Genomic DNA, 23667 nt, shown 5'->3' on the forward strand with positions numbered 1-23667 from the left:
AGCTTCAGACAAAGCAAAGGCTACAGTTAGCATCACACCCCCAGGGAATGTTGACATCAGCTGCAGAATTATACGTGATAGGCTCAAGTGTAACAAAAAGTGTAGGTTTTACAGTTTTATGATTTCCTGCTAAAATTTTATGTAAAAATCTGACATGATTGGTAGCTAATGTAGCGAACCAAGTTGTGGTGATAGAGTAGTAGACCAGGAATTAGGATTGCCAACTCCCTGAAAAATAAATAAGGGACACCTCATTGGCAGGGCCGGTGTCCTGTCGATTTGAGCTACACAGCGCTACTGTACATGCACACACCCGCCAAGCGCTGTTCCAGTTTAAATGCAGTTGATTTGAGCTCCCAAGGCAGAAGTGGAGTAACAAGTCACATTTTAGAAGTGTATTGGTTTTATTGTATGTTTTGACCAGTGAAGCATGTAAGCATGGACACATGAGTGTTAGATGTGAGGCAGAATACCTAATTTAGGCTGTAGGTAGTTCATTTCGACGGGGCAGCCCATTTCGACAGAACACTGTCGTCCATGCTGGATCAAAGTTTGGTGTTTTCTGGTATCTTCTTTACAACACAAGCAACCTTGACCAATGAGAGAGATCATCAGCGGGATGTGAGTGTGTGGTCAGCTCATTGGTCATAGAGCAGGAGAGGCTGAGAATACATTTATTGTAAAATTTCTTATAAAGCGCCATTCCATTGACTACACACTATTTTTGATTCTCACAGTAATACGGGACAAACTGCGTCCCTTTTCCGCTCAATACAGGACGCGTAATTTGTTTCTGAATACGAGATGATTATGTTTTTCAAGGGATGGTTGGCAACCCTACCATGAATCTTTGTAAAAGAGGGTCAAACATGTCCCCTCCGTTTATTGAGTGAGAACTCTGAGAACCAGTTCAATTTTTGACATGACATGGGTCAAGGGGTATGGTCTATGGCACAAACTCCACAGCCAGTTCTATGGCTTACCCTAACAGCTCATTTGCTGACCAATCATGAGGTTGAACACTGTACATTTTCTTTTTAAAGGTGCACAGTGTATCTTTTCAGGTGGGTCTTCTACCTCCTTGTCTTCATGAACAGGTCATTGCTTTGTCTTAGATATCTTGTTTGCCTGCTTATCTCCAAATACATACTGTGGAACATTGTAAGGTAGCAGTCCCTCCACCAGAAAAGTTACATAGTTGACCTTTAAACATTTTAGGCCTAATTATTAAAAAGCAGTTAGTATCAAGTATATGAAGTGATGTGTTTATGTACCAACTGTGTTTTTTCTAATCTTTGTTACTGAATATTATCAGCTTGTGCTCCATTTTTCATTCTTTGTGTGTCCACACATTTCTGTAGTTAGTTCCGTTTTCCCCTGGTTCCTCTGTGCTCCGTTCAGTGGAGACAGTGTACTTTCTTGTGGTGGTGAGTAGCTGGTTTGTCAGTGTGAGTGAGCTGTGCTGAGATCTGGGTCAGTGTGGGCACATCCGTCGCTCTGTGCCACGCTCCAGCAAAAATATGGCACACTTTTAACTAGATCCATCTCATATGGGCTCAGCAAACAGCTTTTAAATATTATAAATCTAATTACCAGTCTGAGTCTCCTCAGACTCTTGTACATGGTCTCCTGGGCTTTAGGACAGCATGGATCTGTGGTAAATAACAGTGTAAAAATGATTATGGGGAAACAGAAAAATAGTCCAAACTTAGTGATTGGTCATTGTGTTGTTCTCTCTTGACTCATGTTGTGCCCATTAGGCACAAATCAGTGCATACATTATTAATCTGTTTGACTCTGCTGCCAACTACTAAGTGCATTTTAACATGATACTCCCTCCCTGGTGGTTAAATTTTCTCTTAATTGCAGTCCTTCAATTCAGCTGAAGTTTCTTTGAGTAAACTTTCTTATTTCCAAAGTTTTTCTTCCTGTATAAGAAGTCCACTACACTTGGCTGATTAGTGGACATGAAGTTGTGGTAGATCTGGTGCCTGGTGCTCTTTGACTGTGTGTGGGAGAGTGACTGGCTTCCTAACTGTGGGGATAGGATTCATTTCATCTTGTGAGGAGGACTGGAGGAATGTCTTTCTTTGTTAAAAATAGCACTTTTAACAATTTTTGACCTGTTTTTGTTCATAAAATAATGTATATTTTATTTGTATAATAATTGTCACATAATCAGAAGCTACTATGCCTAACATAATACAATTACTCAGCACAGCTGTTAAGTTGAATCTAATTATTTTTCATTGTAATAAAGTGACATGCCAACACTTGACAGGCCTGTTTTCTTGTTCTCTGTGTCTTTCAGGTGGGTGGTGTACTGACCCTGCCTGGTACAGGCAAGGAGTCAGCAGCCCAGGGCCATGATTGGCTCCCCTGGCCCTGGTGGGTGTGCCTTAGTGCCATGGCAGCGTCTGTGGCAGTGGGTTCTGGCAGTGTCGCTGGCAGCCACAGTTGCCCTGACTCTCCCTGGGAGCAGCCTGGCGTGCCCTCCTCGGTGCGAGTGCTCGGCTCAGCTCAGGTCGGTGTCGTGCCAGCGGAGACGTCTCACCAACATTCCAGAGGGCATCCCCACAGAGACACGACTCCTGGACCTCAGCAAGAACCGGCTTCGTTGGGTACAGGCAGGCGACCTCACCCCTTACCCCCGACTGGAAGAAGTGGACCTCAGTGAAAACCTTATTGCCACACTGGAGCCTAATGCTTTTGCCACCCTGATCAATCTCAAAGTGCTCAAGCTCAGAGGAAACCAGCTTAAGCTAGTGCCAATGGGAGCCTTTGCCAAGCTGGGCAACCTAACCAGTCTTGATCTGAGTGAGAACAAAATGGTGATTTTACTCGACTACACCTTTCAAGACCTTAAAAGTCTGAAACATCTTGAAGTAGGAGACAATGATCTAGTGTACATTTCTCACAAGGTAGGTCTCAATGGTAATTATACCATTGTAATAACATCACAACAGTACTCACTTCATATCCTTTACTAATATGTTCCTTATGTGCAGGCCTTTGCTGGGTTGGTGGGGCTAGAGGAGCTCACTATAGCACGCTGTAACTTGACCTCCATCGCAGGCCAGACACTGTCCTATCTTCGCAGCCTGGTGACCCTCCGCCTTCATCACCTCAGCATCTCCGCCTTAGAAGACCAGAACTTCCGCAAACTGTCCAACCTGCGTGGCCTGGAGATCAATCACTGGCCCTACCTCGAGTTTATCTCTCCTCTGAGTTTCCAGGGCCTCGATCTGCACTGGCTCTCCATCACTCACACCAACATCACATCTGTCCCATCTGCCTCTTTCAAAAATCTGATTCACTTGACACATTTAAACCTGTCATACAACCCCATCTCCACTCTGGAGTCCTGGGCCTTCAGAGACCTGCTGAGGCTAAAAGAACTGATCATGGTGAACACTGGGCTGACCACAGTGGAGCATCACGCTCTGGGTGGTCTGCGGCAGATCCGAGTCCTAAACTTCTCGTCCAATCACCTGCAGACTCTGGAAGAGAGCTCCTTTCACTCGGTCAACAGCTTGGAGACATTACGAGTGGATGGGAACCCTCTGCAGTGCGACTGCCGTCTGTTGTGGATCCTGCAGCGACGCAAGACCCTCAACTTTGACGACAGGGTGCCGGTTTGTACGGGGCCGGTGGAGGTGCAGGGCGTCAGCCTCAGCTCCTTCACCGACTCTGCTCTGTTTGATCACTTCACCTGTCAGAAGCCCAAGATACGCAACCGCAAAATGCAGCAGGTATTCAAGTGCTTGTATATATTTAGAAACATCATTAGAATAACAGAAAAGGCAATGGTACTTTTTGCATGTATTGTATTGTACAGATTTAAAAATCATAATTGACTTCTGTAAGTACAGCTTCTACACATACAGTATATGTGTCAGATAAGACAAGTCTTATATCCTCTGTGTTTCTTTATTCGCTCTGTCTCAGGTCATTGCTCGTGAAGGACAGCCAGTCAGTTTCCTCTGTCGGGCTGAAGGAGAACCACCGCCTGCCATAGTGTGGATTTCCCCTCAGCGCAGACGAATCACATCCAAGACTTCAGGCCGCATCACTGTTCTCCCCAGTGGCACCCTGGAGATTCGCTACGCCCAGCTCACGGACAGCGGCACGTACATCTGCATCGCCAGCAACGCTGGGGGCAATGACACCTACTTCGCCACACTCACAGTCCGGGGCCAGCCGCTGGATGCCGCCTCAGCCTTTTTCCTCAACCGCTCAATCTACAGCGGAGAGTTCTTCAATGATACTAATATGAACAGCACCCGAGTGTTTCTCAAATTCACCTTGGATCTGACCACCATCTTGGTCTCCACAGCAATGGGCTGCATCACTTTCCTGGGAGTTGTGCTTTTCTGCTTTCTGCTGCTGTTTGTTTGGAGCCGGGGCCGTGGCCAACGAAGGAATAACTTCACAGTGGAGTACTCTTTCAGGAAATCTGAGCCTGCCACCTCTGGCGCCTCAGGAGGGACCAGGAAGTTTAATATGAAAATGATATGAAACAACGCAGCCAGGGGTCCTTCGGGGGAGGCATGAGCACGTCCCATAAACGTGTTTGATACACACAAACCCACACAGCCCACAACTTCAAAACAAGTCTGAAATGTTGCAGTCATGGCTCGGTTTAGTCATTGGAAGTCACCAAAAAGCAGCCATGACTCAAATTGATTTAATTGTAAAGAATGACCCTGATCTTTCTGCCTTGCTGTGGTAGATGCAGTTTGAATTTTGTGTATTTGGTAAGAATAAAGCTGTTATTAAGAGTTTTAATAGAAATTGGCATGAGTTGTTGCCATTCATCATATATTCTTTCATTCAGTCTTCTTTTTACCAAAAGAAAGCCTTAGTGGGAGGACTTAGTTTATCATCCATAACTCATACTTGTAGCTCTCATCTTTCAATGTCTGCCTTGTTACAAGCCATATGCATGTAGCTCTGTAGTTAAGTTGTACAATTCACACAATAAAACACATTGTAGAATACTGGCAAGCTTTTTTTTATTCTGACCACAGCTCAACAGTAAGGAAGGTTGTGCCGGGTCACTTTTAAATGCATCTTGCATGTAAAAAAAGCAACATAATTTGGCATGTCTTGTTCGAGCATTGCAACATTTGCTGTGTGCGTTTGGGACGAGTGCACTGGCCGACATCCATGACTGCCCATGTCCCAGTGGCTTTGGTGAGACGCCCATTGGACATGGACTGCTATGGTAACCATAGTAACCAGAATAGAGGAGAGAGAGGGGTTTGTCTGGTGGTCACACGAGAGTTCAATGTAAAAGAGTTTGAGAGGAACAAAGAAGTCAGTGTGACCTCTCCTTTCAGTCGCCTCAATCACAAACCTAGATCGTGGCCTTTCATCAACAGGAGAGCCCCAGTGTGGCCCCGGTCCCTCCCTCCTCTGTGCTGGTCAATGCCTGACCTTCAGCACTGCCCAGGGGGAGCAGTGCGGAGCGTTGGGCCCGCTCAGAGGCAGACAGGTGATTGTGCTCAGTCTTATGTACACAACCATTCCAGCACACAGTACACCACACACATTCAAGACCCTTTTCTCAGGAAAGGTGAAGTCACTAGCCACAGAGTCTATTTGTTACTCTGGTAGACTACATTCCAGCAATACTCTATGTAGAGCCATAAAACCAAAATTTCCTAGAGAAATGTGTTTATTTGTGACACCGAAAGCCATAGTATGTATAAGTATTTTTTCTAAAGTAGATTGTGCATGATTTTGTTATATAATGATTATTGCTACTGCCATCTGTCATGAAGACTAAAAGACCATGTGCTGTCTTTGGGCTACATATAGTTGTGGTCCATACACTCACAAATTCTTACACTATATATAAATACAAATGTTTGTTACCACATTTGGATAGACTGAAACAGTGTCTGCTGTCTGTCTCTGAGGCGGTCGGTGTGCAAATGTCTCTGCCCCCCTAGCCCAGTGCATCCCCCTACTCACCCCATTCCCACATGCCCCCACTGGGTCCTCCTTTGGGAGGGGTCCCTGGCTGGAGACCAAGAATTCAATGTAAATGAAGTCGTGTAACCCTACCCACGCCATGTGCATTGTACAGTGGAGAGTAGTACTGTGATTTTTCATCAAAAAACGACTAAAGAGTTGTGTTTTGTTGCTTCTTGTTTGTCTTTGATTTTGTTTTTTGGAGTTGTTGTTCTCTGCTACCTTTTAACTATTCAGCTGTTGTCTTCTATGTGGCACTGATCTGTTCTCAACACTTGTCAGGTGCGCATGTGCGTAGAACACTGGTTTATGAATGCCTACAAACAAAAGTAAAAACTTGCTTAAAAATGTATGAACTACTACTATATTTAGCAAATTAACACTTTTATCACATGAAATGCAGACAGATATTCATTTTTGATTAACTGTGGTGATTGTAGCATTTGGTATTTTTCATTGGTTGCTCATGAAAATTGGAAATATTTGCTGCTAAACATTCTATATTCTGTAAGTGTATACATGTGGCACTAAATATAGCATTATTAAATTAGTGAGATATGGTGGAATTAGTCCATTTCAGAGTGTAGATCTAAGAACGTGTTTGAAAAGAAGTTGTGTCATATGTTAATGTATGAAGAAGTGTGTGAGAAGGGTCAATTCTTGATTTCCAGGGCACTGGGGCTTCATTTTGCACATAGACACTCACTTTTTGAGACCATTCTTTTAACTACTAAATCACACTATAAAATTTCAGATGTAGATCATTGCAAGAGGCTTTATGAATCTTGCATATATTTATCAACTTTTAAACATTCACATCCTATTTAACAGAGAAACAAAATGGTTGTATCTACAGTTTCTGATAGTGCTGAGAACAGAACGTGAGCTTCATGGACTTTGGCTAAATGATCTCCTCTGTCTCTCCATCCCTGTACTTCTGTATTAGGTTTAGAAGACAGTGAGAATGTCTGTAGTGATCGTCGATGGTGTAATCGTGTAAACATCAGTCACAGATGTAATGCGCTAGATGAGGGTGTCTTTCATTTGGATTAATATTTTGCTACTTACTTCTGCACTTTTCTTTACCTCCATTTTCCTGTTCACAGTAGACTAAACTAGACTGGATTATGGTTGTGTGGTAGTAGACACGTAGAATGAGTGCTTCGTGTTGTTATAATATGATATGAACAAGCATCAGCTGGGACAGCGGAGATTTATAATATCAAAGGGGTGACCCAGGTTCCCTGAAGACATTGATTCCTAACTTCATTACTCACTTAATTCTTGGACTATTCCAGCTCTGCTCAGTACCATTTCTGGATGAAACTGTAGTTATGGAAACCCAACAACTGCAACCATTCTTCTGACTCAAACTTGGAAACTGGAGCAGAGTGTTGCTGGCCAGACATTTTGCAAAACACCCTGGAGTGATTTGAATAAATTAGGCATAACATTGGGACAACTGACAGCTGGATTGAGCAACACAGATTATATATATATTCATATTTTATAGTAAGGGGGTTAGTTTGGAAATGTTTGCACTATAGGTCAAAGTGTAGTTTTGCAGTGTCAGATATTTTAAAAATGTAATTAAATTAGTTTCAGGGCACAGCACATAGTCCTAATATTATGTCTGCTCTGTGTGTGTTGGTCAAGGTTAAAACAAGCATTGTCATTGAAGTGTTCACCTTTAATTCTTCTTTCAAAGGCCTTCAGAATGACATTAATTATTTCCACCGACGTTCTGCCAAACAATTCTTGTGCTGCTCCCATCACAAGAAAACCGTGCCAGCTCCCACTGCTCCTGCCAAGACGTTGGCTCTGTGTCTTTATAGATTCTGTGGAGCTCCATCCGATTCATCTTGGAGCCTTGAGAAACTAGGCTAGAAATCTCATACTTTTCACAGCTTGTCCTTGCCAAGTCTAGATTCCCCATTTTACAAATTTTTTGGTGAAAAAAGTGCACTGAAGGACATATGATGATTGACTTGAAAAGCACATGTTAACATTCGAAATTTTGCAACTGTGCCTTCATATTTTGAGTTAAAGTGACTTCATATTAGGCTGTAATGAATCCATCTTCTGCTTCAGACCAACAGCTGCCTGTCTGATTGGATTAGCCTTGATTTGAATGATCAGAGTTGAGAGCAGCTGTAATGGGATGAGGGGACGTGACCGCACCTGATTGGGTGATAATTTGGCTTATTAGACCTATTTCCAAAGAGCTCCTCTACAAGCCCCTGCCCTGTCATCACATCATACAGGATTTGTAATACACCTACTATTAGATCCAGGTTGTACAGGCTTTCAATTAATTGCAGTCTAATTTAAAGGTTTAGAAAGAAAGACGTCTTTTGTTTTATCATTTATTTAACCTGATAGTTTGAAAGTATTTAAAGCAAGCTTTGTTGAAACACATCTGCCTCTTTTTAACCTTGACCAAACGGCTGTCATTGGATCTAAGTATGTGACTTTAGTGCCCCTCGGTGGTCACATTGAGTAACAGCAACAAACGGTCGGTAAATGGAACACTAACACAGGAGAGTGAGTAGAGCTGACTGTCTTTGAGCCATAGCACATGTCCAGCACTGGTCTGATACAGAATCATTCCCCTAAAATACTTATGTAAATTTGCACATAGTTATCACATCCCATAGCAAATGTCCCAATCTTAAACATACGCATACACACACACACTAAACAATATGTGTCAAACAGCGATAACTATAAGCTTTTTTGACATTTTGTCAAGGCCTGAGTGGCAATGACGAAAAATAGCTATAACATTCAACTCAATTTCATTCCGATTTATTGATTACAATGGATGACCTTGCTATAGTGTTAATCTTTAAGTATAGCAGCTCCCTTCATTTTTGGCTCTTTATTTCCACTGCATCGTTTGTTTACATCGGATCTCTCAGCTCCTCCTTTTCTGGTCTTAGCTGGATTAATCTATGCATGCTTTTCATACGTATATCAGACCAGTCTTGCCAAACTCTCACATTCACAGACTCTGGTGCCATGGGACTGCACCCAAAAGGTTTGTGGTGTAACATGACAACTGCAAATGACAGAGTTGTGTATTGTTTGTCTCTCATGATTGTACTACTAACCCTATATATACTCAGCTGATCTGCTCCTGGTGCGCTGTGGAGTGATTGATATTCCAGGCAGGTTGGTGGGCCTGTTCAATGCTGTGTGGTGATAGGATTATTAATGGCAAACTTCCATTGATCCGTCATGAAACGTGTCATTCCCACAATCCCTCTGGGGAAGGAGGAACTGGTGTGCACTGCTCTCAGATGTACTCTAAACTTGGCACTCATTCCTGGGTTTGCACTTTTGAAAACGAGTTGGTGCCAGTTTGTTAATTTACTTTTTCCAAATCTGAGAATAACACCACACAGTTTGTTCCTCCTACTCCAAAGAGAAGAAGAGAAGTTTCACATTGCCCTGTTTTAAGTGGAGCCTTTTTGAAAATATTACATATACCTTTTTTTTAAACTTTTTCTTTTTACTCTTTTTGTCTGTCTCTGTCTCTCTCTCTCTCTGTCTCTCTCTCTCTCTCTCTGTCTGTCTGTCTCTCTCTCTCTCTCTCTCTCTCTTTCTCTCTCTCTCTCTCTCTCTCTCTCTCTCAATCTGGCACCAAACTCGTATAAACACTTCTTCTAAACCCAGGGATGAGTGCAAACGGCTCCACCTAAGTGCAGGGCAGATGTGTTATAAGTTTGGAGAATGCAATAGACTGCCATAGAGACTGTTACATAGCCTACTGTACTTAGTAAATGGTTGAAAACAGATCCTTGGATGTGAAGAGCACAAATGTATATAGATCTATTAGCCATATCATGTCATCCAATCTGTGTAGACCTTTTGCCATGTCTGACAGAGGAAATGACTGTTTAACTGTAAATAGTGTAGTAATAGAATAATATAGGATCTAAGTGCTGCTTCTTCAGTCCAGGGATCAGCCTCTGTCCTGGTCAGTCCCATGGCTGCTTGCTGTCAGAGAAAGACAATACTGTACTTGTATAAAACACATGACTTTTTTTTAAATACATGTTTTATATGGTGTCTGTCTGTAAAGGAACGCCTTTTCGTCATAAAAGCATGATGTGACTCTCACAAGTGTCCTGTCTTATGTCATATGTTGTAGCAAAAATATGTTGTTGCATTTATTAAGTTTAATTTATGTTACATGTCAAAAAATACAAAGCATTTCACAAAAATAGTGATATTAGATATTAGATATATAGCTTAATATTCAATATGTACAGTGGATTTGCATTATTATTGAATGCTCAGAGCTAAATTTGTGTCTATGTTGTGTCTATGTTGTGCACTAGGAAAAACAGAATTATGATTGTTTCATTTATTGCACCAGGACCCACAGGGACCTCAGTGAACTGGCTGTTTGTGAAAGCAAAGAGGAGAGTTTGTTAAGATATGGTAGTAAGTCGAGAAATATTGGTTTTCATCTGTTTTTCTCTCTCAAACCAAATAGATATTTAACTAAAATCTTAGTGAAATAATGTTAAGGAATAAGATGTGTATCTTTATCAATGAATGAAGATGTTGAATTGTATTCATATTTTGAATATTAATTAATTATTTTTTTTATTACTAATTTTTTTGTGCATCATCTTATTATAAGGATTTCTGTATGGTGTAAATGTGCTTTGACTTACTATAAATTTTCTACTTAAAGGTGCCGAACCCATAGATCCATGCCCTCACCCTCCCTTTCCACTGGCTATTCTCTGCCACCAGGTGGCAGCAGAGAGTCACCCAACATAGAGGAAGGCGTCACAAATAAAAGAGAAAAACAGTTTGCCAATTGTTTGTTTATTTATTTAAGTCAAAACACACATTTTACCCATACTGGTTTTTCAAACTTGTGTTATTTGTTCCAGTTACTTGATTCACTCTCCATCATTTTAAAGGCAGAACAATTTGACTGACAGACACACTGCATCATGGGAGATGGAGGAGGAAGGCCCTTTGTGGAATGCCCAGGTGGACTTGTGTGGACATATGGGCTTTACTGTGTAGGCATTTGATCAACATCTTCGATTAGATGTCCACTTAACAAGTCAGACCCCCTCTGCCCCTTCCCTGCAGCTCGCCCCCACCTCCTAAGGTCACTCTGCAGAGGTCAAAGGGCACTAGTGCACTGACAGGGCCCTCCTTCCTCCTCCATCTTAGGGCGGTGCGTTTTTCTGCCATCCTCCTTCGCTCTCTCCGTCCTTTCTTTGTCTCTGCTCTATTTGAAATTGATTGTCTTCTACCATCACAAAGACACTTGGTTCTGATTGATTGATCGGTAAGGGAGAGGGAGAGAACTGGGGCTGTCGTGCCGGAGGTCTGTCTGAAAGGAAGCAAATGATACCGTTTTGATGCTGCACAGGGGCAAAGCGACGACCGGCGTCTATAAGGCAGGCAAACACCGGGATTGAGTTTAGAGGATTAAATACAGAGAAGCCGGAGTACAAGACTCTAGACAGTACACGGACAGATATCATATGGCAACATCTCAACAAACAAATCAAAGAATATGAGACACAACAATCAGAAATCTGTGGAAACCAAAGCCATCAGTCTTCCATTTCTCTCCCTCTCCTCTATACCAGTCGAGGTACAGTTCATCCTGCAGTTTATATACATTTATATATTATCCATGCATAAAAGAATCCCACCTCAAATGTCTGAGGTGTTTTGGTAGGTTTTCTTTTTTATTATGAAAACTACTTAAACACAGAGAAGAGACAAAAGCCAAAAGATGGGAAACAGAACCTTGGGTGATGAATCAACTAGAGCTGCACAATACAGAACTTTAAAAAGTTTTGTGTGGTCAGTAATATCCATATTACAAGAAAGTGAATGGACTATATTGCAATAATGTTCATTTTAATAAAGTACTACTGTAGTAAAATAATTAACAAATAAGCACATATAACTAGATAAATAAATAAATAATAATAATACATAATATAATAAAAATTCCAATACAATATATTTTGTCCTAATTTTAAAATTCCTTTTACTTTTTTTCTTATATTGTGCAGTTCTAGTATAATCATCCATAAATAGCTACCTCTGCTGTTTTGTTTTAGTCCTTCATGAATTTGATTTAAGTGCACAAAGGACGACATGTAAGTACCTACAAACCAAACCAACTCAGACAAAGTCAACACAAATACGGCTTGTGTCATACACTTTGAAAATAAATGTAATTCTAGAAGAACATTCATTTTGCTGTGACGTTCTGTCATTGCTAAACATTGTATTTATTGTTCACTACATAATCTTTACAATAAAGATTTGAGGTATATCAAGATGAATTGTCTACACATGCCTCCCAGTCTGTGGCGCTACCCTGGACGGAGGGACCAACGAAGAGGTTTTGGAGTGTTTTCATTGGACGGCATCATCCTCAATGATTGGTGAGTTCAACTGCCGCCAATGGGAGAGTGAGATCAGACAGCATTGTAAACAATCGGTACACACAAGCGCATCTCCACCCACTTTACAAATTACACAAAAATAAGTCTGTGTGGAGTGTGTGTACTGTGTGCATCTTAAGACTTTAACCTAGAGCCTCAACTAACAGAATGGTGGTAGACACGTTCTATCACTAGAAGAGATTTAACTGATTAAAGAGTATAAAGGGATCATATGTGGCGTCATCATATGATTATAAACACCACGTTTAATCCCTTAAAATCATGAGGACCTCTCCAGTGTTGCCTCCACTGGAGTGTACCCCCTCACTGTCCTGTGTCTGTTTGTGTTCAGAGCAGTCCAACCCCTGGTTGAAAGAAAAAGGCACTCAACTCTTCCCACATAACAAACAGTGACGTGTGTGAAATGTGCATCTGTTTTAACTGGTGTGTGCATGTCTCAGCTGCTTGTGTCTTTGGTTTGGATGGTCATGTACAGCCAAACACACAGCTGTGCCCACCACTGATTCTTTGGATTTGAATGCAATAGTGATTTGAATATCAAGACGTTTACAAAGGTTTTCGTTCTGGACTCTAGAAGAAGTCCTAAATGACAGCTCCAAGTGTATAGTGCACTGCATACGGACCGGCCCCGCTCAGTGGAGGAATGTCATTTAGAGGATTTCTTCTGGGCCTCTGATGCTCAAGCCCCATTTCCTCTTATGCCTGCTGGATGTCTCTAATATGATTATCTCCCGCTAAAAGATGCTACACAAACAGTGGCTTAGACCACCAAAATAAGAAGGACAAAAGGAATGAGGCGGTTCTCAGTGTAACCATAACATCATCAGCAGAGGAATGCAGCGATAGTCCAGGTCAAAGGGATGAGAGACCAGGTGGTCCTCCGCATCCACAGTCCAACACAAATATTCACAAATATGCACAGTTTGTCTTATCCGTTCCTTCTCTGTGCATAGGATCAGTCTATGACATTTTCATTTGTCTTTTTTAGATTTAAATTATTTTACATTTTGTCAACAAGGTGCTTCTTTACATATAGTTTCAGCACAACATAGCACAATAGTCACGAGAGAAACCATGTGTCTATGGTACTAGTTTTACCCGCATCGATATTAAGAGAAAGGAAAGGGAAAGACACAACAAGGGGAGAGATAAATAGGGAATAAATAGACAGGGGAGACAAGGGAGAAATGACAGTATTTACATTTTCTTGTGTTCATAACATCGGGGTGTTTCTGAGGTATGGTATGGGCAGTGTGCCCCTGGTGCTTGCACTGTGAAGGTCAAATGGGTGGGGCCTGTGTGGGAGATAGTACACTGCACCTGTTCTCTGATTATCATAAAGAGGCAAACGTCATTGGCACTCAGGATCCTGTATTGTGACATTTGACCTCTGCGTTTGGCCACTAGAACAGGGCAGGACCCTCGCCACACTGCCACCTCTGGGGAGACACAGCTATCATGTTCCCCAATTTGATTGTTCGCTTTTATTTAACCTGAAATTAATCCCTCAATTCAATGACACTGTCTTATAATAGCAACATTCAAATGAGCAGTACATTGTAATTTCTATGTCTATTGTAATACTAAAATGTGCCCAGGGTGACATGTTGAGATTAAATACGCATTGCTTATTTTATAATATAGTTTGTAGATCAATAGAATGAATTGGAGAGGGATCGGCCACTCAACTCTGAATTTTCCCTTTACAAGCAATGTCGAGTACCTAGATACACCCATATTTTACTCAATAATTTTGCATTGGGTACTGCTAGTCTGGATGATCTTGTTTTGATCACTAATGAGGCTACTCAACTCTCTTTTGCACAATAGTTAACTGTGGGCTAGAGTACAAAAAATGATTGGAATAAAGGCATATTACAGCCCCTTTATACACCTAAACCATGCTCCCAAACATGCCCTGAGCATATCCATGCACAGACAGCAGATGGCGCCGTCTCGGACACAATTAGGTTCTTGCTGCAGAGCAATGTTCTGGAGAGCGGTTTGAAGCGCACATGGACATGTTTTACGCGCACGCACGTTGCACGGGCATGCGGTGATTCAGGGTTGAGAGGCGGTTAGCAGGTCAGACACTTGACACACACCTCTCAATCACTTATAGCAATGGCTGCTGAGCGATGATTTCTGTAAATGGATTGTTCTTGATTTACAGTTTAAGTGGGTCTTTGGTCTGACAAAAGGCATTTGAGAATTTGCTCTTATCAACACAGTGCATTTTGTTGCAGTAAGATGCATCTTTGGAATTAAAGAGCCTCATGTTGTAGGCCAATTTAAAGCTACCGGATCTTTGGTGCAGAAGTAAAACGAAACTAAATCCCAGCAGGCTACACACCCTGTAACCTCTTCATAAGACCTCACTGTGAAGTTAGCATAATAAATGATTGGAGAGCACCTATCTCTGTGGTCAGTCAAGCTTTGGAGAAGGTGGTCGCAGATGAGGTTCCGGGTTGGATTGGTGAGGTGCTGTTCCCGTGAGACGCGTGTACGTGGCCGTGCACGCCGTGGCCGTGCTCGTCTGTGTCCCAGCGGTCGGGACAGCGGCGGCGGGAGTTCATGAAGAAGTTGGAAACGGTGGAGAGCTCCAGGCCCAGCTGCTGCGAGATGGTCAACTGCATCTCCTTTGACGGGCGCCGGTTTTCTCGGAAGATAGCTACCAGGGTGCGCCGCTGCAGGTCTGTGAACACGAGCCGCTGCTTCTTGGGTACCTGGCTACGTTCGCGTCCTCGGTCTTCCTCTTTACGCTTACATGCTGCAGACACAGAACAAAGCCATAGTGGCATAATTAATAACAAGTTAGCAAGAATGCAGGCAACAAGTTTGCATACTGCACATGAACAATTATGGATAATGTATGAAAATGGATACACGTTTTAAATTCGTAATAAGCCTATTGGCTGCTGCAACTGAAAGTTTAAAAAGTAGCACAATAAGAAATCAATAGCCCAATTGACTCTAAATATAGGCCTATAGTAGCCAACTATAAATACACACAATGTGGAAAGTACACGCTGCCCTATGCTGAAAGTTCAACTCTTGGCATAAAGGAATTTAGAAAGAAAAAATAATCGAGTGCTACACACACACACCTGCTGAGTACAAGATGTAGTTATAAATATTTTACAATGAACTGCCCGCTTCAGATAGATCCATAGGAGACCGATGCCTGGCCTTTTTATGCAGAATCTGATACAAAAAGCGGAATGATATTATAGAGTGGACCATTTAAATCAGGCATCGCAACATCTGACTCATGAAGGCTACTTATTTTTGTCCTCGCTGGCAATTTTACCACACTCTTCCAAAAGGCTCATTTATTCCATCAAAATACGGTGATAACGTCCTTTCAAAATGCCCATTTTCAAAAATGTTAAGTCAGCCCAGTTTATCTTAAACATATTAAATAAATTACATCAAAGTATGAAAAAAAAGAGAAGACATTGGAAATAAAATAAATCTCACGTTTCCAGTTTTTACACATTACTATTGTATTGAGTTTCTGTGCACGAGGCTTCTTCTAATATTAAAGCTGGTTCAAAAACACTACATTAATCCAAAAGAACTTCAAAGGGAAACTATGACGATCGTTTGGCTTTTATGAAGAAATTGCCTTTAGCCAGTATTACTACCTAAAAACATTTTATAGTTCCAATCAGTTTTATTTGTATCATTTATTTTAATTTAGTATATTTTATTAATTTTCGTTTTATTTGTGTATTCATTTTTTATTTGCCTATTTGACAATAAATATTAAGATGTATTATTCCAGGGAGATGTGCTTACACTGTGATTACTTGAGGTCTTGAGATTGTGTTTCGTTTTTGAGTTATTACCCTAACGAAACGAGTTGTTAAAAGGCGCTGTTCTCTGCACGGTAAACAGTTTGCACTTTGTGTCCGTGTGCAACCCGTGCGCCCTGGCTGAAACCGGAGGAGCGTGATGGGAAGTGCTGACAAAGAGGCGCTGTGCCGTGGCTGCATGCACTGTCAGGAGCCAAGGATCTGGCTGTGGAGACTGGAGGGAGTCCGTTCTGTTCTGCTGCCCTAAAAAGCTGCAATGATCGATTTTCCGCGGTTTTCTCTCGAACACGTGGTCCAGTAATCAGGGCTCCCTTCCCCACCATATCGATCTCCATCGATCCGCAAGACCGAGGTGTGTGTGGACGCGCGTGTGTGTCTGTGGCACTGGGGAGCGAAGCGGGAGCGCGCGTTGTGACAGACGTAGAAGAAATTGTTTATCAGTGGCAGAACAAAGGGATGTGATAGACAAATGGCAATAGCCCAGTTCTAATGTAGAGACAAACTCAAATGGACCGTGGACTACTGTACTTTGTGTATTTCCAGTTACACATTTGCTTTTTTATTGTTATTGTATATATTACAAATACTGGCTATATAGATTTTTTTTCTCTTGCTGGCAACTTGTTTTTTATGTTCAAATTGGTGTGTATTTTAGCAGTTGAATGATTTACAAAGGCAAATCCTGTCACTTCAGCTATTCTTGTTGTATAGGACCTGGTTTCAATTAATGCAAAGAACACGTACATGGGGCCATACAGTTTGACATGATGTGATTCAACCCAATGCTCTTTCTGTGATGATGGAGGCGCATGGGCAGCTCAGAGGAAATGTGGTGTGGAGGTGGTGTATGCAAATGATTGATGACATTACAGCAGGTTTAGACAACAGCAGTAAACAGATTTGACTGTGAGGTTTGATCAATAAGCATACGTGCGTGCACATGTGGATACAGGGCTGTATGTGGGCATGCATTGTTCAAGCACCAAACAAAGCTCCATTACAAACGTATGGATCTGCCTCTGCGTCTTTTTGATTACAACATCACAGCTTCCTCTCCACATCACTCCAAAGCCTAGACTTCCTTCACCGTTTTCCTCTTGTTGTTTTCCTCAATTGTTTTAATTTGCCCTCAGATTGATAGCTCCTGCATTGATTGATCCACACTTCAGAAGCATTTCATGGAACGTTTATTCAATTGGTTGAGTCCCGGCCATGCCAGAATCTCCTCACGACTCCCTAAGTGCTGCCTCAAACCCAACTCAATACTCCCTAATGTAATGACTGAATGCTAGTGCTAATATAGTGATAATTTAATATGTAATGCCTGTTTCCCAACAAGTTTTGCTGCCGGCTATTTTACAATGCCAACACCAATGCAGTAGAGGCAGGCTGTGAGCAAACGCAGCCACCTTCCTAACCCAGTGAAAGCCAGGAGTTAGCACCAGGTCAATACATATTTCAGATAATCAATAGGTCTATTTCAAATGAGGACCCTGAACACTTCCCTTCACGGCAATGAATTGGACCACAGGGAGGAGGGCTGCTCATTAAAGCACCCTCTCCTGAGACAGAATCCAAAGCAGAGCTGCTATCTTTAGTTGTCTCATTACCAAATGGGCTTTTCTGAGGAGACAAGTATTGTGATGCTAAGCTGTCTCAAGTGCTCTTTTCCACTTGAGGTACGTCTTTTCATACAGTCTCAACAACGCTATAGGTACCAAGAAACAGACACTTTCAACCTTACGCACATGTAATGATTAACCTGCCCGTCATGCGGCATGTTAAGATGCACTTGTTTCTTGTCTAGAGCAGCTCTTGCTCACTTAAGTGCCTATTGTTTCTGCTCACTCCCAAAGTGGATCGCTATAGCAATGAGTGCTTACTTAGGCCAATGACGTCCAATGAGATGAAAAAAAGGCAAATGATCTTTTATGACTTGTTAATGTATTATTATTGATTATTATTATCGTCTATATGTTGTATTGGCGTTTGATAAGCAGACAACAACAAAAAGTTGCATTATTACTATCAATACATCCATGGCCTATTCCTTTTGTTCTTTCTTTCAATAATTTATCAATCTCCAATGTTGTAAATGAAAGGAAATGTAACAATATAGCAATAGTGGAACCCAGATAATGTAAAAGAGAAAGAAAATTTTAAATATATATATATTTTTCACTTTAAGCAACTGTTAGCTATTGTTTTAACTATTTTGTAAAGTCATGATGAGGTTGAAATGAGATATTCTCAAAGGACATCTAGTATCAGTCAGATGATTTTCCATAGAGTCTGATAATGCAACAGTAAACAGTTCGAAAGTGACAGAAGACATAAACATGTACACATTCTGCTACACTTTGACTATGGATGGAAATGAGGTGTGTGTGTGGGGGGAGGGGGGTGTATGAGGGGCAGACGGTGAACTAACCGCACCGTGCTGCTGCTAGCCGACGCCTGGACAGACTGCTGAGATCGGGCTTTGTGTGCGGTGAGACGGGCCCTCTCGCGCCCCGGGCGAACTACTGCAGGCGAGAAACAGGGGTGTCAATCACTCTGTGTCACACCTCTCCCAAGATGTATGGTCATTGACTGTATTGATCATATTATAGGCCTATTCATTGCTGGGGGACGTAAAAAGCGACTAAATCACTCCTCCCAACCCTTGTTGTTTCTGTGAGCACTGTAGCTACAAATGCAACTGTACCGGCCTTTTAAAATCCTCTCCATTGATCAGCATTGGATTATTTGAAAGCTTTCGTTAAATTGTCAATGCTAGGCTTGTTTATTCTTGTTGAGACGAGTGATCGGCAGCTTTACAACCGATTAGATAGTGTTTCAGTCTATAAAGTCTGTAACGCCTGTCCAACTTCAGAATAGGCCTATCTTCCTCATAAAATCTCCACTATTGATGCAAACTTGCTTGTCTCCTCATGTGTCATGGGCTTAAGATTTGACTGTGTAAAACACAACAAAAACATTAAAAGTACTGCTGAACCACATATTTTTACTGTTGAAGCATCAGTTTGACGTAGGCACTCTAATACTGCATATATAAGATACAGTCAATATTGTTTTTTGTTTACTATAGTTGAAAGGTATCTTGGTCAGGGTTATCAGGCAACATTTCATAAAAAGTAATTTGGCACTTTGTAAGGTTATTAAAAGCTGTTCACTGTTTTGTTTATTGCAAGAGCCCAGGTTTAGTTTAAACATGACATATTTATTGTCATTCACTCTCCGTGTCAAAACATTTCAAAGTCCTGTGCCAAAAGTGCACCGTGCCAAATTAGTTCAGTTTCAATGAGAAAGAAGCAGAGCTGAAATCAGGCTGGGAGGCAGTGGCTGTGCTTTGCTGATGCAACGCCATGAGTGAACGAAGGAGGAGAAAAGGGGGAGGAAGGAAGGAGAGAAGAAGGGAGCAAAGGAGAGCAGGAGAGAGGAAATCAATACCGATTCAGAGCAAGTCAGATAAGCCTGAACAATGTATAGTGCAGACACACTATATAACACAGTCACACACATGTGCATGTGAAGCTGCACGCGCACGCAGATGCCCACACGCCTCTATAAAGATGCATTACAAACCCCATAAAGCATAGCAACCTCTAAAATCAAATGACATCACAACCTTGGATTGCTTTGAGGATTCGCTGACATGGGCAGAAACCACTCATTACTACTACTCAATAGAATGCCATGATCTCTGCTTTGTGTGAAAGATGTTTTTTCACCACAATACCACGTATATTTTGCCAGTGGTTCCTCCACATATAATTTGAGGATGTGCTATAAATTATTTTAAAAATTTAATATGCATGTATTCTTCTATTAAAGCAATTAATGAAGCTGTGAATTCTATGCATGTTGAGCTTCTTTGTGTTGCTCATTCTTGAAGGACTCAATATTTATTCAGAACAAACTTAGATTTTTTTTTTCTCTGCACTGTCTGCTTCTCAATATTCTGGCTTTTTTAACCTCTCCTATATGTTCTGATGTACGTTTTTGGATGCTTGTGGGAAAATCTACACCTTCCTTGTGGCTCTTGGTTGGGTGTTATTGACGTTTCCTTGGATGTTTGGGGTGTAAACAGTGTGCTTCCAAAACTGCTAACACACCATGCGCTGTGGGTTGTTTTAAGGCGGTGAGGCGGTGTGTGGTCCTCAGCCGTTAACCACATGATCAGACTTTGCTTACCTAGGAGATGCTGTTACAAGCAGCTAGCTCTGCTCTGCCTCCGGCCCTCTTCCCTCCGTCTCTCTTGGACTTATCAATTATTAAGGTAGATATTGATCCTTTCACTACTGCCTCTATCTGGCTGTTCACACAAAGCCAAAACCTGCCTTGCCCTCTCTCAATCAATGGCATCTCCCAGTTCTTCCAACTCCTTTTTCCACGTGTCAGTTCTGCTTTCTCGCTTTTGCACTTAAGCAGGGTCGACTGAAGTTTTGTTCATGGCAATTTTGCCTATGTTCTTTAGAAAATATGAGATGTAGCACACTGGTATGAATCTTTAATGGGGCAGGCAAGTTTGATGGGCATTTAAAGATGGCTAAGGGAAGAGAATGGAAAATGGCTGCATGCATTGCTTGGCTTTATGAAACCACTCTACTCTCTCCCTGTAATAATCAGACCAAGCTGTTGCCAGGTTAACCAAAAATATACAGCCATATACTCTTACAAGGAGAGAAGAAATAAGAAAGGAGAGGATGGAGCAAAGGGGGTTGGGGAGAGGAAAGAGTTGTATTGATCTTTATGTGCAAAGCCAGGCAAACATTGGGAAGACAGAACACTATTAACGATACTGGCAGCCTCAGCTACTAATCCTTGCTTTATGACCTACTACCTGCTGGACTCAGTTCATTCTTATTATTATATTAACATTTTTTTCTTGTTTATTAGTTGCATTATATTACTAATTCCACAGGTCCCAGTTACAATCAATATTTCATCAGAGCAGTTCACTCAGCACCCAGAGCTCATTTAAACTGGACTGGTAGGTGTCTGTATGTAGACAATGCTATGGTGCTTCAGATTATTATGATGCACTTTGAGGTCACATTTTTACGCCTAAATCAAACCAGCAAACGCACGTCTTCTGTAAAAAGCGCTCATCAGTCATACCGGTGCAAGTGCTAAATTTAGAGCTTTTACTATACCAAATGAAAAGCCAGAGTGCGCGTGTGGTTATTGCGTCTTTCAGCTCCCGATACGAGAATCGATCCGTGCGCCACATTTAAAAGGGAGAGTGGGAACTGGCGTATTGATTAGGCAGCCTGGGGTCACCCGCTTCTCCAGCGCGAAACTGTCTACCGCCCCACACACAGCAGCAGCACGCACCGAGGCCACTACTGTTTATAATGGGAAATCGTGAGAAAGAAAGGTGTCAGAAGGACGGAAGGAAACTGTTTTTATTGTAAATCAATGGCGATTTATGGTGTGTCGCTCAAAAATACTCCCGCCGTTTTATTCACTGAATAAAATGCTCAGATCCTTTCCAATCTTGTAGGCTATAAAATAACTATACTTGTATGTTTCTGTATGTTGTATATTGTTCAGCTGTATATTAATGTCATATATTTAATTATAGTAAATATTTTTGGGACAATCCGTCGTTGTCCGCCACGCCGTTAGAATGTGCGTAGAACTGTCCTTGGTACTGAAACTGTGAGGCCTGCGTAAAGTTCATTATCAGCTTTTACGCGCTCGTGTTTATGTGAAAATACTTGTATGATACATGCATAGCCCTCTCAATAAAGTTCAGACGTTTATTGTTGAAATGAAAAATAATATTTTTTCCGCTTCTTTCTGAAGCAGGGGTCATAAGCGAGCTACAGGTCTATCACCTTTTTCTGTTCCCTTTCTGACTGCCGTACTTCAAAATTTGAAGTGAAAATAATGCAGTTTAACAGAGGTATTATTTAACCTTTCTTGCCTACCTTTTTCATTTTATTTTCATTTTATTGTTGTTTTATTGTTGTTGAAGTTTCGAAAGGCTATACATTTATTTAAATTATTATTCTTATCAAAGTCTTACCTGCTAAACGGAGAGCAGACATCCGTTGAAACTCGGGCTCCTGTAGCCACTTCCACATTCTTCTAAATGTCTCTCTGCCAGACTTGAGTTTACTCCACGGCTTGGGGTTTCGCAGCAGATCGGAGAGTGTCCCCTGTGAGCGACTCAGGATCCTCTGGGCAAAAATGGCCTGTGGGATGGAGTATCTCTTCAGCTCTGCCGTTATCCGCTGCGCTACTTCCTTCGTATTGATCTCTTCGGCTTGGATCCCCGACCCGGCTGTTCCCTGCCCGCCTCCGTGCGTGTGGTGGTGCCTCTCCATCACCGGTCCATTAGACTGCGAATGGAGGTGGCTGTGCGGGTGATGGTGCATGCCGTTCAAGTTGGAGATCATGCCGTGGCTGTGGCCGCCTAAACTCCGAGCGAGATGCTCTTGGTCACTTCGAGAGAGCAAAGACGCGTGGGACTCAAAGCTTGGAGGAAGCATCTTCGCCTCCGTGGAAAGGTGCGTGCTCGGGCCATATGCCGAGAGAGGCTGCTGGGCATTGTGCAAAGAACCTAAGCCGCTGGACAGAGGCGACAGCGAGCTGTGGCCCATGCCGGACATGTCTTTGGGATAGTGACTGTAAAGGTTGCCCATGGAAGCCAGTCCTCGGTGGTCATCCCGCATAAGAGTAAAACTGCCGCTCACGTTGCTGGACAGCCGTTGGTGATGATGGTGATGCGGGTGATGAAACTTCTCGGACACCGTGGAGATCGGGGGCAGGTGCTGGAGCGGGGTAAGTGTGGTGTATGTGTTGCTCAGGCTCATTCCCGAGTCGCACATGCTGATGGACGGCCCGTGAATGTGTGCGGGCAGTGCGGAGGGGTCAGTCCTGTAGTCGCCGCTGGAACCCCCAGCATCCAACAGCGAAGCCATTCCAGACACCATGGCCGAAGAGCGCGCACTGTGGGACACCAGGCTCCGAGGAGGCGGCGACGGGCGTGAGTGCGGGGAACTCATGAGGTCCCCCGTTTGCTGCGGGTGGAGACTGTCCATGGTGAGCTCCATCGTGGAGAGCATCTACAAGTTAGCCCCGGCCTGCCCTCCCAGCCCGCTCCCCGGTTTCTCCTCGTACGATTTTTTATTCAGCCGAAAACCACCACGCAGGTTTGGCACCAATCCATCGATCACAGAAGTCCGGATCAATCCGAATTCACTCCAGTGCTGTGGCTCCAAACTGTATCAGCGCGCTTTGTCCTCCGCTCTACGCGCTCCTGTGAACGTGCTCTGTCCAGGGCTGGGTCTCATCTCTACTCCTGTAGCGCTTCCCCTCTGAGCTGATCGAGCGCGTGGCAGAGAGATGGGGGCGCGCATCCATGTATTAAACATATGGGGCGGGTCAAACTG

At 42.6% G+C, this 23667-nt stretch overlaps 2 protein-coding genes across 2 annotated transcripts; one reads left to right on the top strand and one right to left on the bottom strand.

The window, feature by feature from the left end:
• The first annotated feature begins 2366 nt into the window (after positions 1-2366).
• LOC110159703 (leucine-rich repeat and immunoglobulin-like domain-containing nogo receptor-interacting protein 3) lies at positions 2367-4518 on the top strand. The gene is made up of 3 exons (XM_020924309.2): positions 2367-2921; positions 3009-3752; positions 3949-4518. The coding sequence occupies exons 1-3, from the start codon at positions 2367-2369 to the stop codon at positions 4516-4518; spliced, it is 1869 nt and encodes a 622-aa protein (XP_020779968.1).
• A 10354-nt stretch (positions 4519-14872) lies between these two features.
• Positions 14873-23328, bottom strand: onecut3b (one cut homeobox 3b). Its single transcript, XM_020924396.2, has 2 exons — positions 22299-23328; positions 14873-15213 (listed from the first exon to the last, which is right to left on the bottom strand). Exons 1-2 carry the CDS (start codon positions 23326-23328, stop codon positions 14873-14875), a joined length of 1371 nt encoding a protein of 456 aa, XP_020780055.2.
• Between the last annotated feature and the right edge of the window lie 339 nt (positions 23329-23667).

Source organism: Boleophthalmus pectinirostris, unplaced genomic scaffold (assembly GCF_026225935.1).
Source record: "Boleophthalmus pectinirostris isolate CB_2022bp ecotype Guang Dong unplaced genomic scaffold, ASM2622593v1 HiC_scaffold_16, whole genome shotgun sequence".
Taxonomy (NCBI): Eukaryota; Metazoa; Chordata; class Actinopteri; order Gobiiformes; family Gobiidae; genus Boleophthalmus; species Boleophthalmus pectinirostris.

Coding starts and splice junctions, on each gene's coding strand:
- onecut3b (XM_020924396.2), bottom strand. CDS start 23,328: ATGGAGCTCACCATGGACAGTCTCCACCCGCAGCAAACGGGGGACCTC. Junction 15,214..22,298: donor GTCTGCTCTCCGTTTAGCAG/GTAAGACTTTGA, acceptor CTGTGTCTGCAG/CATGTAAGCGTAAAGAGGAA.
- LOC110159703 (XM_020924309.2), top strand. CDS start 2,367: ATGATTGGCTCCCCTGGCCCTGGTGGGTGTGCCTTAGTGCCATGGCAG. Junction 2,922..3,008: donor TAGTGTACATTTCTCACAAG/GTAGGTCTCAAT, acceptor CCTTATGTGCAG/GCCTTTGCTGGGTTGGTGGG. Junction 3,753..3,948: donor GCAACCGCAAAATGCAGCAG/GTATTCAAGTGC, acceptor GCTCTGTCTCAG/GTCATTGCTCGTGAAGGACA.